Raw genomic sequence first — 17680 nt, 5'->3', positions numbered from 1 at the left:
TACAGCCTCAGTGCTTTAACAGTACCGTACTTTTTAGGTTGGTCAACATGTTACTGATAGCCAATTTGATACAAATATAGTGACTTTGAGATTTAAAAAAAAAAAAAAAAAAAACCCTAAATCTTATTTGCCTTCCAAGGTACAATTAATTTTTGAACTTTTCTCATATGCAGGTTTCATAAAATTGGTTCCATTAACTCTTCTTTCCACAAGATCAAGCTTTAACAACATGCCTATTATACACGTTTGAAGACACTTTGATATGTTTTGTTTCATTTCATTTTAAATGCTCATTGATGTTCTTTCTAAAAAGTTCAATGAGATTTCGAGTAAATACAGCAACAAAAAATTGCGGAACAATTGTGATCACAACACTGAAATGTCATTTTACAGTTTCATACGGTTGACGCTAATAAGGAGAACCAAATCAGACAAAGAAAGAGTTACTCATCACTATGAGTTTTTTTTATATGGACTCTCAAATCACCATTATATTTAAAAACTTTTCCACAAGTTACACAAACATAAGGCCTCTCACCAGTGTGCTTTCTCATATGAACTGACAAGTCACTGCTACTTGTGAAGCCTTTTCCACATGTGCGGCAGACATAAGGTTTTTCACCAGTGTGGACCCGTCTGTTGTGAACTGTCAAATCACTTGACTGTATGAAATGTTTCCCACATGTTGTGCAAATATATGGCTTCTCACCCGTGTGCTGTCTTTTATGCCTTCTAAGTGCCGACATGTGCCGAAAACCTTTCCCACAGGCCTGGCAGGTGTATGGTTTCTCAGTATTGTGTGTTTCCATGTGAACAGACAGCTGATTACGATATCTAAAAGCTGAGCCACATGATGTGCAAATAAATGGTTTGTCATTTGTGTGGATCTTCATATGCTTTTGAAGTGATGAACTATTATAGAATCGACTCCCGCAGGCACTGCAAGAATATTCGTTCTCATCCTTGTGGCATATTAAATGAATGTTCAATGATGGTCTGTCCTTGAAATTCTCATCACAAATGCTGCAAGAATACAATCGTTCAATGGTGTGACTTCTTATGTGCTTCTGAAAATATGGCCTAGATTTAAAACCTTTTCCACACGTGTCACATTGAAAAGGTTTTTTAACTCCAGACGTTTTAAAGTAAGACATTATCAAAGTGTGGTCAGATGCATTGCTAGTTGTGGGTTCTGTAATGACAGAGTTCATGGTCTGTGTGTCGAATACAGATAATTCTATAGATTTCTGGGGGTCAGTGTCCAGGATCTGATCTTCGCTGTGGTTATTGCCCTCGTCACTTTGTTTTAAATTGACGGTATCATTCTCCTGCTTCAATACAAGGTTTTCCGCATCATGGTAGCTGTAGAGCTCCACCTGTTCTATTTTCATAAGGGAGATTTCCGTGTCATGTTGCTCCGTGGTGGAATTTCTCTCTTCCTGCTGGTCAATCAGAACTTCCTCGTCCTTTGGGGCGTCTTGCTGTGAAAGCTCTAACGGATCAGACAGGAGCGCGAATCACAAAATGATCCAACAAATGATCATCGTATTTCAATTAAAAACAATTCAGGTTTGTGGAATGATAAGGTGTGTAGGCTGTACCTAGCCTGTTTAACTTTATCTCGGGTTTCCAAAAGTCATCGAGCAATTTCCGCTGGTGATCGATCTCTTCTTCATACGCTACGATCGTTCTTTTAAAAACTACAAATATTTCTTCAGCAGCAGCCGTTAATCGCTCATTAACAAACACTTTCAAATACTCAATTGAAGACATTGTTAAAACGATATGTGATGATGAAAGGAATCTATTTTATTACCAAATCACGTTCTAGCAGTCGCTAAACATGACCGTTCCGTTGACTCCCGTCTGGTGTCACGAACTTTATTTCCGACAAAGAAAATGACGGAATTTTCGTTCCGTTTGCGTCTAAAGTCGTTTTAATTGTGAGAAATGCAAACAAACAACAAAAGCAACCCCCCTTACTTTCATGTTAAAATCCTGGTCTCCCGAACGTCACTGCAATAGGGCAACGGCGTATTTGACATGACGATATTTTAGCAATCGTAGTTCTCAAAATGAATGTATAAAAATATTAAATATGGGTCTATCAAATGGGTATGGGTATGGGTCTTCAAAAATAAAACTAAATTAATCATAAAATAAATCATGATTCAAATTTAACTAGTAATGAATGCGAAAACTACTATATCTCACACCATAGAACTTGATCACTTTTATAGAACCATTAATTTGACCATGGTAGCCAATGTGTTATGGTTATGAGAAGAAAGAAAAGAACTAAATTCATCTTAAATATTACATCTAATGCTGGACTAGCCTTACTAGTCATATGCTGCTCATACTGTAGTTATAAGGAATCGAAAGAGGTCACTATTCACCATTTATTAACAGTTTGCTGTAGATACATCTTCCCCTAATCACCAAAAGCTACATTTTACAAGATTGCATTTCATTTTTTAGGTACATTTACTTGATTCCTTGTTTTGCACAATAAAACTGTTGAGTGCATCAAAAGGCAAGTCTCATAACTTTATATACATTAACTATTCGCCTAGTTATTTAGTCAAGCAGGACTCAACTGCTCAAAGGTTGATATTGACAAGGGTTTATACCTTGCTTTTTTAAAATACCAAATACTCAACAAGGCATTGGTCTTTACCCCAATAACTAAATACAAATAAGAAGGTAAAACTGTGCTTCAAGTAAGAATAATGGAAGTACTGCCTTTAGGAAAACCCCACGAAGATGTGGATTCACAACATTTTAAAATTTGATTTTTTCATATTTTTATCCAAATCAGTCAATTTTGATGTGTGATCTTTGATGCCTAGACAGTTCATATGTGTTGAAGTATCTTTTCCCACAGATCTGGCAGATAAACCTCTTCTCACCAATGTGGTCTCTTCTGATGTGCATTGTTAACTGACAACCCCTCCTAAAACCTCTCCCACATGTTACACATGTGAATGGCTTGTGTCCCATGTGAATTTTTATATGTACTGATAAGTCATTGTTAGCTGGGAAACATTTCCCACATATTTTACAACGGTATGGCTTCTCACCAGTGTGGGCTCTCCGAATGTGAACGGTCAAATCACTACGTTGTATGAAATCTTTTCCACATGTTTCACAAACATAAGGTTTTTCACCACTGTGGATTCTTAAATGAAGGTTCAGTGATGATCTCTGACTAAAGTTTTTAGAGCAGAAGCTGCAGGAATACGGCTTCTCACCCGTGTGTGTTCTCAGGTGTTTCTGAAAGTTTGCCTTTGACTTAAAATCTTTTTCACACATGTCACATTTAAAAGGCCTATCAACTGCTTCGGGATTATGTTGATTTTTGACTGCTGCAGGGAGATTGACATCACTCGTTGTTGGTTCTGTCACCATAGAACTCATAACCGACATATTGACGTCTGCAGTTTCATCACGATTCCAGTTCAACGTCTGATATTCACTGTTGTCATCTTTCTGATCAACAGAATTCAAGATCCGGGCATCAGTCTCCTGCTTTAACAGCGCCTCTTCTTCAACGTGGATGCATAGGTCCTCTTGTTCCTCTTTAATCAGTAGATCCTCCAGGTTCTGATCGTAGCTCGTCTCCGGGTCACGCAGTTGGTCAGTCATATCCTCCTCCTCGACTTCATGAATATATTTCTGTGGAGGTTCTGGAGGGATACAAAACAAACGAGGAAAAAAAGAGGCAAGAGCGTCCATTTATCACATAAGAAGCAATTTTGTACAACTTAATTTATTACCGCATTAGTAATAAGTCATAACCTGTCCTGAGCAATTTTATTTCCGGTTTCCAAACAACAGCGAGCATTTTCCGTTGGCGTACGAGTTCTTCTTCATACTCTTCGATCGTTCTTTTAAAAACTCCAAAAATTTCTTCCGCAGCAGCAGTTAGTCGCTCGTTTACAAACTCCTTCAAATATTCAAGTGAAGACATTTTTGTTCCCTAAATATTTTAAACTTCCTTCTCAAACTACGATATGGCTCCCCTGTATTTTGTGCATGTTTTTTCTACAATGCTAGCGCTAGCACAGGCTGTCATGCTGTTTCCGAAACCACCCCCTATACCCTACATAGTGCACTCAAGAGTGTGGATGCCATTTTGAAATAGTGTCCGAAATGTTAGTGAGCATCGCTGTACCCTATGTAGTGCACTCAATGTATCCCACAATGCACTGCGAAAAGTAGTGTACGACCGAGCACCCTAACTCGAAAAATGTATCCCATCAGCCTTTACGGTACCGTAAAGGCTGATGGGATACATTTTTTTTAACGTAATTTCTACTGTGCGGTTTGATATATGAAATTTTTGGAAATAAGATTTTTTTTTTCAGTAGGAGTCCAATATGATCATCTTAAAATATTACAACATAAATGTGTAAAAAAAATAAAAATCAATCAATCTCCACTGATCCCCCCGCCCCTCACTTAAAATTGTTCTTCGGAATCGTCTGTTCCTCACCAGGCGACAGAATCTCAGTAAAAGAATATTTACAAAGACGAAAAGTAGCTCTGGATCCATTTTTTGATGAAATATTGCTTTATTAAATGTTTTCACTACAGCGGAATATGACTTGAGAATGTACCATCACGTCTTGGCTTGAAAATGTCAAGGGACACTAATTATTTTAAGTAATAAGTAATTATTATTGACATTAATATTTCATTTTATTATATAAAGTTAATTATAGGGTAAAATATTGCATTTTCATAAAATGACCGCTGAATGTATTTCTGATGGGTTAAAATAATTAAATGGACCTGGCCACTTTTCCCGGCGACCGGTTCGTAATTATTATGCGACACCATGACGTCACTTTACGTGTGCCGTAAATGACACCGTTGTCCGAATACTAACTTTTAAAGGTATTACCTAAAATAATTACTGGACAACAAGCAGGCCAAGATCCTGGGGGACTTCCAGATCCAGACTGACAAGATGGTGGTGGCCAATCAGCCTGACCTTGGTGGTAGATAAACACCAGAAGACAGTGGTGGTGATAGATGAAGCAATCTCAAGTGATAGCAACATCAGAAAGAAGGAACATGAGAAGCTGGATAAATACCAAGGGCTGAAAGAGGAGACAGAGAAAATGTGGGGCATGAAGGCAACAATGGTCCCAGTAGTGATTGGGACACTAGGGGCAGTAACACCTAAGCTGAGTAGATGGCTCCAACAGATACCAGGAACCACATCAGAGATTTCTGTCCAGAAGAACGCAGTCCTAGGAACAGCTAAGATCCTGTGCAGAACCCTCAGATCTCGGGCCTCTGGTAGAGGACCTGAGTCTGAAGTAAGGAGGCACCGCCCAGGAGGGTGCGGAAGAGATTATATTTAAGTTCCAATCAGTAACTATCAACTTGCTGATGTTAGTATAACAACCTAGTTATGTAATAAAGAGACTTTCACAGAATATCACCCAAGTACTGAGAGTGAAGGAGCTAGACCTCCTTTTAGCAGCTTTAATATGAACTGTTAAGATGTCTTGTGTTTAGATACAGTGGCAAACAGCATTAAGCAATGATGTCATAAAGGTTAATGTATAGAAATAGCCTATCATCTCATCTAAAAGTTTATTTACAGACATTTGGCTTATCCAAAAGTGCAAGTCTAAAAGGTCAACAAGGACATTCAGGTAATTTGGCACCCTGAGTCCTCAGCTGTCCTGCAATTCGCAATGACTATGATCAGATTACTGATTTGGAAATTGCCTCGATATTGGAATCTAAAAAGAAAGCATCTGTCTGACATTGTACACATTTTGACTACTGGAAAGTTATGACTTCTCACCAGTGTGAACTTTTTTCATGTGGATTCTCACATCACCTCGGTATCTGTAAGATCGCCCACACATTCCACATGTATATGGCTTCTCTCCTGTGTGTGTTCTCTTGTGTACTGACAACTCACTGCTTGCTGTAAAACATTTCCCACAGGTTTTGCAGAGGTATGGCTTTTCACCAGTGTGTGCTCGTCTCATGTGGACTATTAAATGAATACGCTGTATAAAACCTTTCCCACATGTTTCACAAACATATGGTTTCTCACCTGTGTGAATTCTTAAATGTAGGTTCAATGATGACCTTTGACTGTATTGCTTTGAACAAAAGCTGCAAGAATATGGCCTCTCGCCTTTGTGTGTTCTTAGGTGTTTCTTAAAATTTGACTTTCGATTGAAATCTTTCCCACATGTGTCACATTTGAAAGGCTTATTAAGCCTGTAAGGATTACATTGTTTTTCTTTGGCAGCAGAGTTAGATATGTTGCCAGTTGTTGGCTCTGATGAGCCTGTACATATGACTGATGTGTTGACAACAGGCTCTTCTACAGTTTTATCAGGATTAGAGTTCAAAGTTTCATCTTTCTCCTCATCAACAGGATCAGTCTCCTGCTTTAATTGAAGCTCCTCCTCCTCCTGAACACTGCAATGCTCCTCTTTAATATGTGCATACGCTGGTTCCCCAAGATCCAGACTGGAGTTCCTCTGCTGATTGCAGAGCTGTTGGTCAGTGAAACCCTCCTCTTGGTCCTCTTCTTCCTCAAGGATATATTGTTCTGGGAGCAAAACAAACCAAATGAAAATCGTGGTACTATAAAGCAGAATGGATGGCCAGACAAGTAACACCGGTGCAATTTTTAAAATAATAATAAAAATATTAAACAATTACAATAATCATTCAAAATGTGTTAACCTGTTGCAGGTAACTTCATCGCGGATTTCCACACATCTAACAGTCTGCGCTGACGATTAATCTCTTCTTCATACTCGACGATTGTCTTTTGAAAAACTCCAAATATTTCTTCGGCGGCAGCAGTTAATCGCCGGTTGACAAATTCCCTCAAATACTCAACAGATGACATTTTGTTTAACTAAGACAACAAGCCGTTAAACAACTACCATATCACTTTTTAATGAATTCAATATTTACACAATGCTGTACTAGCTACAAATATATATCCGATTTCCGCCGGATGCTACGCAATTATCTTCCGGCTACAACAATGAACGCACCAGAATTTTAGTTCCTCTGAATATAAATTACCCTCGATATATGTTTTTGTACTTTTTTACACGGACTTTGTACTAATGTATGGGTTTCATACATTTTCATTTTAATTATATAATTAATACAAATGACATCAAGAATAAATATTACGATATACAAGTTTACACCTGTGATTCTCATAGTTGAGACGTCTTGGAAAGTACACACATTCTTCATTACATAAAATAACAAAAATTGTTAAAAAAAACAAAACAAACAAACATGAAAGATGGAAATTCATTATGTAAGCTTATTGTAAGCTATATAAAAATCGAGAAGGAAAAAAACGTGTGTGTGTGTGTGTGTGTGTGTGTGTGGGGGGGGGGGGGGGGGGCGTGTGTGTGTGTGTAGTCTTCTTAAAACAAATACAATGATTCCTCCTGAAAATACTATTTAACATGACTGCAAAAACAACTGGGGATCAGAGCTTAGAGAGCCAGAACAGCTATCTTTGACTTGTCTAAGTTATCTGTGGAAATAATCAGTTGTGCTTATAATAACGTTACAATTTTAAAATTTCAAATATTTTAAAATTTTAATTAGTTTAGAGTTAGACTAATATCCCTCGCGTCATGATAAATAGTTTATGAGACACGCACGTAACATCCGGCGGAAGAGAATAAGACGAGCACTTTTAGCTGTCTTCGTAAAACCAGCATCAGCTGTCAATAATGTCTCTATTTGGGTCCCTGAAAGAATTCGTTGAAGAGCGACTAAGTGCTGCCGCTGAAGACATATTGGAAGCTTTTAAGAAAGTGATTCACGAATATGAAGACCAGGTCGTTTGTCAGCAAAGACTGCTAGTAAATATTTCTAAGACGCAAAGAACAGGTGAATGAAGATGGTCCTCAGTATGCTTCTATTCAATTAATGATGGCAGTAAGCTAATAAAACATATAAAAGGAGAGAGAAGGCTGTTAATACTAGAGCCAGAATCTTTTCAGTGATCCAGAGATTTGTATGTTGAAGTGTCAGTTGCATGAACTGGATTCCATAAAAGTGATGGGAGAATAAGTGTGTCAGCAAATCGAGACTAAAGAAATGGAAGTACAAGTTCCATCATTTGGTTAACTTTTGATTCTGACAGTTATCTTTGGCGTCTGCGCAGAGGCAGCGGTTCACCCTAAGCGGCAGCTCTGTTTGAAACAAGAAGAACCAGAACCTTCACGTAGTGTTTGTCAGTACAAAACATTGGATAACACATTGATACCTGAGCTAAAATTGCTCAGGATAGGTAAGAAATTTTGTGTTGTATATACAAATATACTAGTTATATATACTGTAGTTTGTATTCCTGTTAAAGCAGTGTTATAGATTTGTTATAGACAGCTGAGGTTGGGGCTACAGGTTCAACTGTGTTCAGACTCCACATCTCTTGTAAATAGTTCTGCCTGTTGAGTTGTCATGTATCAGCACAGAGTGAACAGATAAGGATAGTTTATTGATTGTTTATTTATGACTATCTTTCTTTTGTGTTAATTCAGATCTAGAAGACTTTTCTGTCTCTAAAGAGGAGGGATGTGTTGCTGACCAGCCGCTCTGTAAACAGGAGAAGATCTCCAGTCTGGACTGCGAGAATCCACAGATTAAAGAGGAACAGGAGGAACCCTGCAGCATTCAGGAAGAACCTGTACAGCGAGAGACTGACACATTCATGGTTGCTCCAGTTGATGAGGAAAATGACTACCCTGATAATCAGTTGCTAGATGGGAATCTTTATGAACACCTAGAAGAAGAAAAGGTTGAGCAAGGCAGCAAAGTCTCAGGGTCGAGAAGATGTGCAGAGAAAAAACAAAACCATGAACAACACGAGAAGAGCACATTGACAAGCAGCTCGTATAGCCCTATGGTGTCATTACCCCACTATAATACCAACACAAGGAAAATGCATTTACAATGCGACACATGTGGAAAGGACTTTAGGTGTAGATCGACCTTTAGAAGGCACCTAAGAACCCACACAGGTGAGAAACCCTATATTTGCTATTTCTGTGGGAAAACCTTTATTCAGAGCAGTGACTTGACCATCCATGTGAGAAGAGCCCACACTGGAGAAAAGCCATATATCTGCAAAGCATGTGGAAAAGGTTTCACAGCGAGCAATGAGTTAAAAGCCCACATGAGGACACACTCTGCAGAGAGGCCATTTTCCTGCATGCACTGTAAAAAAACATTCAAACGTCAGAATCACATGAGAGTTCATGTTAAAACAAATCACAGCGAGGAGAAGCCCTTCCTTTGCAACATCTGTGGAACAAGATTCATTTTGATGTCTGATTTATCAAGACACAGAAAAACATCACACAGTTGGCTCGATTGAGCCATCGTCCTTGTAAACACTGAAGATCAATGAAGATTAAAACAGGTAATGTGCCTCAAAGGAGAGCACTTTTGTCATGAATTTAGTCAGTTGTAACCCAAAGTGGCAGTGTCAGTGGCAACCCAAAGTCTCTCTTCACGTGTACCAAGAGACTGTGATCTGTTCACTAAAAGTTGTGTTATTTATGCTGAAATGTTCCACTTATTTAGTGCTATTTAAAATTAGCATTTATTTATTTTGCATTAAATATCTAATATAAAAACTTGCTGGCATTGAGAGCTACAACCTACAGATCACTGTAATGTATGTCAATATTTGCAGTTTTTAGAACTCCACATTCCCACAAATAAAACCTATGTAGCTTATAAGTGACATCATGAGTTCAATTTTCACATTCACTGTCAGTGAAGGTGTGACTGATAATTAAAGCTTATTATCAACTGCAGCAGAGTCTGTCGTCAATGTAATAGAATGTCAAAACAAAACAGCCACATGTAGTCACAGAGACGCAAGAGCAAACAGGAATGCACCTGGCTAAATGATCTCCTGTACCATGTTGGAAAGATTTAAAGGCTCACAGTAGTTGTGACACAAGTATTGAAGTATTGAAGTACGAGTCAGAAATGCCCCCCCAGATGTGTGGAACCACATTAAAATACAAAGAAGATTTGACCACTCGCATAAGGAAACACACAGGTGAGAGAAGCTTCTTCATTTGAAAAAATCGATATGTGTGTGTGTGTGTGTGTGTGTGTGCGTGAATACTGTGAAAAATTGCAAACAGTACATCTGAAAGAGACTAAAATACATTTCACTTTTTATGGTGTCATAGGGCCACTTTGCACATCCCATAAAGGTCAAAACATAAGACTATATGAACCATTTCTGTTTTGGTGGTAATTAAGACTCAGGGCCCTTTTATTATAGACTGGAGTTCCTCACAGAGCGTTTACCTCCTCTCATTTATCACCAACTTGTTGCCATGGATGCTCTAAAGACAAAATCAAGAAAAAGAAACCGATTGATTAACTGTAGGGTTAAATCACCTGCCTACGTAATTTAACTGCTTTAAGAAAAAATAAACCGTTTTAGGCCTTTCATAATAATTGACTAAGCAGTATAAAAACGAAATATGCCGTATTTAACAGATCACACCATTGTAAATTTTATCACGAACCAGAAGGTGACCGTAAAGCGCCCAAACGGTATTTTCTGGTCACCGTAGCAAAACAAAAGAAGACATGACCTGGCATAAAATAACAAATTCTGCAGAACCTAAAAGTCAATAACAGTCAATTTTGAGTCAATGAAAGAGCATACAGCCATCAAAGGGTTGTAATTAAATATTTCTGCAATTGCAAGTTTTGGAAGTTGGCCTCAGGTTTGCGTGGGTCATTTACCCGCTGAGGTGCCACCGTCTCCCTACAAGGAAACCAAACTTTTAATCCTGAAAGATAGCCTAATCTCTGCTCAGGTCTCTGCACAGCAGCTGATCAACACTTGCTGCATCCACCAAAATATATCGAGACTCAGATCTGCTGGCGTTATTGTGCAAGTATAAGTGCAGAAATCCTTCTTTATGTCTATATTTTTACACATCTGCTAAATTATGCATTGATATTTTAGGAATGTTTTAATTGTATAAAACCTTTAAGTCGTTAGTTGTCTTTGCAACACACCCACACACCGCTATTTTTTCCCAACTTGGGTCGTCATAGCAATAACATTTAGCATTTTTGTACTTTAAGCATCATTCATGACGTTTATGAGAGGTGAGTAAAGTTGACAATAATAATAAGCATTGCATTTCTTCCTCTCACCAATGGTGAGGATAATCACATTAATGCAGCTGCTTTTTGAATTTTGTGTATTTGTTTTGTGTCTCTATAGAACTTCCACACCAGCATGTCTGTGAGGAGGAGGAAGAGGAGGAGGATCCCAGTGACCAACAGCCATGGGACAGTACGTCAAGAGTATCCAGAACCTCTACAGATTATAGTGGAACACTGCAGTTGTCAAGAGGAAGTTGAGTCAGAACTGAAACATGGGACTGAATTCTTGAGTCCTCTTGATGAGCAAACTGGCCACAATAAAGGTAGAGGAAAATGCAACACAAGTTAGCAGGAGCTGTCCCTGCTCTGAAAATACCCTTATTTGCTGTGTGTTATTTAAATTCATTTGCGTCTGTGTCTCTCCAGAACTTTCGCCCCAGTTTGTCTCTAAAGACGAGAAGGTTCTCCCTCACCAGCAGCTAAATGAACAAGAGCAACTCTGCAGCAGTCAGGAGTAAGAGCAAGTTATAGTGAAACAGGAGACCAATCCTGTTGTCTTGATCCCTGTTTGTGTTAAAAATAATCACAGCAATGATATAATTCGATTTATTGTCAGTTCTGTGGCATCAGAAGCATCAGGCAGTGACCTGCAGCTGTTCTCTAACACATCTCATGTAGCTGAGAGTGGAGAGGTTCAGGAGGGAAATGCACACGGAGTCTCCAGAGTATCATACAGGGATGCAGAGTCTAAATAGAACAAACAGCGCAGAAGCGCATGTCGCACAAAAACTGTATCAACTCAACTGTATCAAAAAGTATCAACTATTATTTTACGGATACAGGAAAAAATCTGTCCAAATGTGACACGTGGAAAAGTCCAATTCATCATTAAAAATACACCTAAGAATTCACACTGAAAACATATATTTGCACAACATGTGGGAAGGCGTTTAAACAAGTCAGTAACTTGTCTGAGCACATGAGAGGTCTCACAAATGAGAAGCCATACATTTGTCAAACACGTCAAAGCTTTTAAATACAGAAATGAATTAGTGTTCAACATAACTATCCACACAGGTGAGAAGCCCCATGTTTGCAGCACGTGTGGCAAAGCTTTAAGATACAAGAAAAGTTTGGTTTATTATATGAAAGTCCAGACAGTGGAGAAGCCCCACACATGTAAGGCATGTGCAAAAGAATTTAAGCAGGTCAGTAACCTGATAGAGCACATGAAAAGCCACACTGGAGAGAAACTGCATGGCTGTATGACTTGTGGGAAAGACTTCAAGCAAGTCGGTCACTCGTCAAAACACGTGAAAATCCACAATGATAGTAATGTGTCTGATAGTAATTTCCATTCAGTACTGTAAACTATTTATCATTTATGGTGAGATTTTAATATTCTTAAAGCACTTGAGGGGAAATTACAGGTCCTTCACCTTTTGATTGCACAAGTGAAAAACAATTGTAGATGCTTCATGTAATAATATGTGCATTTAGTTAATAAATAAGTGTACTTTTATGATGGCTGTAACTGGGATCTTTTCAGTTTTATCATACTACACTACATTTTATCTTTGTGTCACTGCTCACTAGTTATATAACATACATGCTATTTTTGCTGCTTTTTAAAAAAAATGTTTGTATAATAAGAATATTTAATTCTATATATCTAATTCATATTCAATTTAACACTCAAGCTGTCAGGAGTCTACCTTTTTTAATGATGATTTACATATTTCTTATGATGTACACTCAAGAAAGGAGAATGAAAAAGCAGATAATCACTCATTTCTGTGCACACCTGTAGGCAGCCAGATATTTTGTTTGTATTTTTTTAATCTGTTGTTTATATGTATTTGCATTGATGAACTCTATGTTAATATGACATGTTCGTATTTAGAAACTGACGCCTTCACGCTCTGATGGGACTGATAATACTTATCATTTCACATTTGATATTTTCAAATTGTCTTGGGAAATGTGTACATTTGGGGTTTTTTTACCCCCAAATTTGGTGAAATGACATATCAAATCAATCTTTATTTACATAGTGTCTGTTATAATCAACATTGTTTCTAGACACTTTACAGAATCCCCACATATGCAATATAACTCTGGACACCACTAAAGTCATGTCATACATGATCATTATTAATATAAACAACTTGATTAATTAGAACTGGGAAGATTGCCTAATGAATCAAGCAAACATTTAATAAAAATGACAAAAAATAGCAGTTTAAAAGCTTGATGGCAAGGTAAAAATAATTTGGAAAAGCTTTGAATTCCAAATAGATACTGGCGCCCTGATAGTGTGGATCTGCCCGTAAGAATGAGAACTGTTTGGGGAAAATATAATTTAATTCACATCAAACTTCAGTCACTGTGAACAATTCCTTAATTTAAAAAAAAGATAATAATAAAATCAGTGAATGTTCAACATCTGTTGTTCCAAGATCCCATAGGCCTGCTGCTGTATTTTGCTGGTGTGATGCACAGACCGTTTATTGAACTAAAATAAAACAAAATTAAATAATCCAATAATTCTTCAGCAGGTAGTCGCCTTAAGATGTAGCTGTTATAAGTTGTATATACAGCAGTTTTATTTTCTTCCGCCGTATGTCTATCTGCAGTTGAGATTCCGAGTTGAATAAGAAAAGCGATTCGTTCCGCTTTGACAGGCTTGCGTTAAATACGGTTGTCTTTAGCAAATTAGGTTGGAACTGTATTGCCAGCAGAATAGATCCAAAATAAATAATGGACATGTTTATAGGCAGCTCAGTTCTTTGTAATGGTGACAAAATAGTTATTAGAAATTATGTGAAATAAATAAAAATCCTTGTGTAGTTGGGTCACAGACTTTAATTTTTAATCTGTTCTAGGCATTGTTAGCCTTTAACAGATAGATGCAGTAGAGGAAGACAATGAACACTGGGAAAAGAAAGCAGAGAGTTCATGCAGGAAAGGTTTCAGCCTGGATTCAAATGGTGTCTTTAACGTTGGTTACTACAGCCACTGGTTACAGGGCATATGGTACGATCTACCAATTGATCTATTTGTGCCGACAATTGTAACACATAAAGAGCTGAGTAATAACATCTACAAAAATGTACATGAAGACATTTAGGACTCTTTATGTAAAGGAGGGTCCATCCAAGATAAATCCATGCGGACATCATGATTCAGCTCAATGGACTGTCATGAGTCTATTTCCCCCCCCCTGAATCCAAGACAATCAATACAAATTTCTGTTTAACGTCTGTGAATTTCTGATAGCATTGCACAAGTGGATTGATTATAACCTGTGTTTCACACATCTTGGACACAAAGTTAAATTTGCTACTTAAAAATAATACATGCATTGTGTGATGGATCTTATATGACTGTGTGTGATGCAAAGTTTGCGTGGGCTTTTCTCAAGTGAACAGCCAAGTCACCGCTAAATCGGAAAGCCTTCCTGCATGTTTTGCAAACATATGGCTTCTCACCCGTGTGGATTCTCATGTGGTGTGACAAATTCCGGTTTGAACTTAAATTCTTCCCACATATTTTGCAACCATATGGCTTCTTACCTGTATGGACTTTCATATGTTCTGTCAAGTTATTTCGAAGTCTGAAAGTTTTCCCGCATGCGTTACAAATGTATGGCTTTTCACCTGTGTGGATTTTTAAATGATCTGACAATTTACTGCTTTGTCTGAAGGCTTTTCCACAAGTCTTGCAAATATAAGGCTTCTCACCTGTGTGGATTCTCATGTGGCTTGACAAATTCTTTTTCAGTCTGAACTCTTTTCCACATGTTTTACAGATATGCGGCTTCTCACCGGTGTGAATTCTCATGTGGCTGGACAAATTTGCACTTTGTCTGAAATCTTTTCCACATGTGTTGCAAATGTAAGGCTTCTCACCTGTGTGGACCCTCACATGTCTTGACAATGCATTGCTTTGTTTGAAGGCTTTTCCACATGTGGTGCAAATATAGGGCTTTTCACCTGTATGGATTCTCATGTGGTGTGACAAGTCAGTGCTTTGTGTAAAAGCTTTCCCACAGGTGTTGCAAACATACGGTTTGTCACCTGTATGGATTCTCATGTGTCGCGATAATTCATAGCTGCGTTTGAAAGCTTTCCTACATGTGGTGCAAACATATTGCTTCTCACCAGTGTGGATTCTTGTGTGTCGCGATAACTCCTCATTTTCTTTGAAAGCTTTTCCGCATGTTGCACAACTAAATGGTTTCCCCGTGTGGACTTTCAGGTGCCTCTGCAGTTTTGACAGGAACTTAAAGTCTTTTCCACAATCAAAACACTTGAAAGAATTTGTACCTGAAAGACAACATGTTTGTAAATCCGCAGGGTTGTGCGCACTGACAGATGACCCTGAGGGTTGGTTTTCGTTTACATTAGAGTTCTTATAGAGCAGCCTCAAGTCGCGGTTTGGTTCAGAGACCACTGAACCTATAATATACCTTATTATGTCTTCACTCTGGTCATTTTCATCATAAATAGGAGTCAAGATAACTGCATCAGTCTCCTGTTTCAGCACAATCTGCTCTCCCTCAGGATTAATGCAGAGGTCCTCCTCTTCCTCTTTTATTTGTGGAGGTTCTGGGTCCTCTTGCACCAGACTACATTTCTTTTCCTGGCTGCAGAAATGTTGATCGGTGGGAATGTCCTCTTTGTCCTTATAGGAATCCTGCTGTGGAATCTCTGGAAAGATCAAGAGCAGAACGTATAGTGAGGCGTAATAAGTTCTGGAAACATAGGACAGCCATTTGTGGCTGTGCATTTCAGTGATAAAGACAATCATGGAAAAATATTCAAAAATGCTTTTGAAAAAAATGGGTTCACAGCAAATGACAGAATATTTGATTCTGAAATCAAAGTAACATGTGGCCATAAAGTCAATCCATTTTAGATGTATTAAAGCTGACATATTTGTGGTGGACATTTTATTATGTTATCAAAACATTTGTTATTGTTGATCTACCATTATAAGGCTTAATTTTACATACTAATATCAGGAGGAAATTAAATGTATCATTTAGCCTTTGTAGAAAAATAGCTATGCAAACACAATTCAACTTGACTTGACTAAATGCACATCCTTGACATAAAAAATGCCATTATCAATATAAGTCAGGAGAATTCCACATTATAACACAAATCATTTTACCCTGGCTGGATGTTTGTGGGAGAACAGATGGATGTTGGACGGTTTAAACATTCCACCCTCTAGCTGCACAATAAGGGACTAAGCTCTTTGACATCTTTATAGCCTTAACAAAACCAGAGAATTGCACTTTATCCAAGTTGCAGGAAACACCATCAGCCTATAGAAAGATGCCAGTCATATCCAGCCATCTAAAAAGAGGCTGAAACTTTGTAGCACTTTGATCTGTAATCATTGATTCTTCCAAAGACAACAGTTGGATTTTTAATGATTCATTAGGTGTCACAGCAAGTTATATGTACATCATTTTGACCAATAGACTGCTATAACCCACCAAAATATAGATTGACATAGAGGATAAATAAAAGGGCAGAAAAGAGATACATGAATGTGCAGCGTATTAATATCTGGCTTTAATCTGACTCTACACTTTGAACATAACCTCTTCTAGACCATGAGTTCATCATTAAGACTTGACCTTGTAAAATAATCTACACCGAGATCATAGGAGTCACGGCTGTGAGGCCCAAACACGTTAAATTATAACATCAATTAAATTCCACTTAGTAGAAACATAACGCTAGTTAGTTGTCTTAGATTAGCGGTAGCTGTTAGCTAAAACACATTTTATGTTTTGCCTAAACTTACCAGAAAGAGTGGGTGTTTCCAAAAGAAGGTTATCACTTTTGTTCTGTACTTTCTTCCCCAGTGGTTCCAACATTTTGGTTTGAGAGTCAAATTATATACAATGAAAGATGTTGCACAGAACTCTTCCTCTTTCGTCGCCCAGCGCACTACCACTCAGCTCACTACCGCCACAGCGGGTGGTGGATGAATAACTGCAAGAACTGACAGCAGCGAAAACTTGACAAAAAGATTTGCTAAACTTTTTATACTTTTCTTCTCCCATTCCATTGTTCCAAAGGGAGGATCAGAAACAGAAAATCACCATCACTCTCCTCCTGACTGTCTTTTTTTTCAAAAACGGTAGGTGATGCAGATGTACTTGTCCTGCTCCTTCTATTCAATTTGTTTCCCTGGTGCCAAAAGTCAACAATGAACAGTGCAAGGAGGAAACAGTGGCAGCAAGTAAGTCTGTGAAGCAGCATTATCTGCGTGCGCATCAGCGAGACACTTTCCATTTTAACAGCCTCTTTAACACATCACATTCTCAGTACTGTTTTGTCTTGTACATAAATATGTTTGTGTATTTAAATGAAACTTCCGCGGAAGATTTGAAATGCATAATGTCGTTACAATATGTCCCTCTGTTGCCTAAAGTATGACACTGAGACTTAACAGTCAACATTGACACCAATAAAACAATTAA

General features: G+C 38.0%; 5 protein-coding genes across 7 annotated transcripts; 1 reads left to right on the top strand and 4 right to left on the bottom strand.

The window, feature by feature from the left end:
- Positions 1–256: 256 nt before the first annotated feature.
- On the bottom strand, positions 257–1904 carry LOC130527484 (zinc finger protein 664-like). The gene is made up of 2 exons (XM_057036070.1): positions 1602–1904; positions 257–1492 (listed from the first exon to the last, which is right to left on the bottom strand). The coding sequence occupies exons 1-2, from the start codon at positions 1771–1773 to the stop codon at positions 444–446; spliced, it is 1221 nt and encodes a 406-aa protein (XP_056892050.1). The 5' UTR covers positions 1774–1904; the 3' UTR covers positions 257–443.
- Positions 1905–2388: 484 nt separating this feature from the next.
- LOC130527501 (zinc finger protein 239-like) lies at positions 2389–4222 on the bottom strand. Its single transcript, XM_057036103.1, has 2 exons — positions 3802–4222; positions 2389–3689 (listed from the first exon to the last, which is right to left on the bottom strand). Exons 1-2 carry the CDS (start codon positions 3971–3973, stop codon positions 2818–2820), a joined length of 1044 nt encoding a protein of 347 aa, XP_056892083.1. The 5' UTR covers positions 3974–4222; the 3' UTR covers positions 2389–2817.
- Positions 4223–5464: 1242 nt separating this feature from the next.
- LOC130527511 (myoneurin-like) lies at positions 5465–7026 on the bottom strand. The gene is made up of 2 exons (XM_057036125.1): positions 6730–7026; positions 5465–6592 (listed from the first exon to the last, which is right to left on the bottom strand). The coding sequence occupies exons 1-2, from the start codon at positions 6896–6898 to the stop codon at positions 5814–5816; spliced, it is 948 nt and encodes a 315-aa protein (XP_056892105.1). The 5' UTR covers positions 6899–7026; the 3' UTR covers positions 5465–5813.
- A 662-nt stretch (positions 7027–7688) lies between these two features.
- LOC130527493 (gastrula zinc finger protein XlCGF17.1-like) lies at positions 7689–9848 on the top strand. 3 transcript variants are annotated; one of them, XM_057036087.1, is made up of 3 exons: positions 7689–7914; positions 8192–8317; positions 8568–9848. In XM_057036087.1, the coding sequence occupies exons 1-3, from the start codon at positions 7755–7757 to the stop codon at positions 9401–9403; spliced, it is 1122 nt and encodes a 373-aa protein (XP_056892067.1). In that variant the 5' UTR covers positions 7689–7754; the 3' UTR covers positions 9404–9848. The 3 variants fall into 3 exon arrangements, with proteins under 3 accessions (XP_056892067.1, XP_056892066.1, XP_056892068.1); XM_057036086.1 differs by having other exon boundaries at positions 8171–8317; XM_057036088.1 differs by lacking the exon at positions 8192–8317.
- A 3672-nt stretch (positions 9849–13520) lies between these two features.
- LOC130527464 (zinc finger protein 501-like) lies at positions 13521–17157 on the bottom strand. The gene is made up of 2 exons (XM_057036030.1): positions 16999–17157; positions 13521–15887 (listed from the first exon to the last, which is right to left on the bottom strand). The coding sequence occupies exons 1-2, from the start codon at positions 17069–17071 to the stop codon at positions 14554–14556; spliced, it is 1407 nt and encodes a 468-aa protein (XP_056892010.1). The 5' UTR covers positions 17072–17157; the 3' UTR covers positions 13521–14553.
- Positions 17158–17680: the final 523 nt, after the last annotated feature.

This window comes from Takifugu flavidus, chromosome 6, assembly GCF_003711565.1.
Source record: "Takifugu flavidus isolate HTHZ2018 chromosome 6, ASM371156v2, whole genome shotgun sequence".
NCBI lineage: Eukaryota > Metazoa > Chordata > Actinopteri > Tetraodontiformes > Tetraodontidae > Takifugu > Takifugu flavidus.
This window is presented reverse-complemented; position numbering and strand designations above follow the sequence as displayed.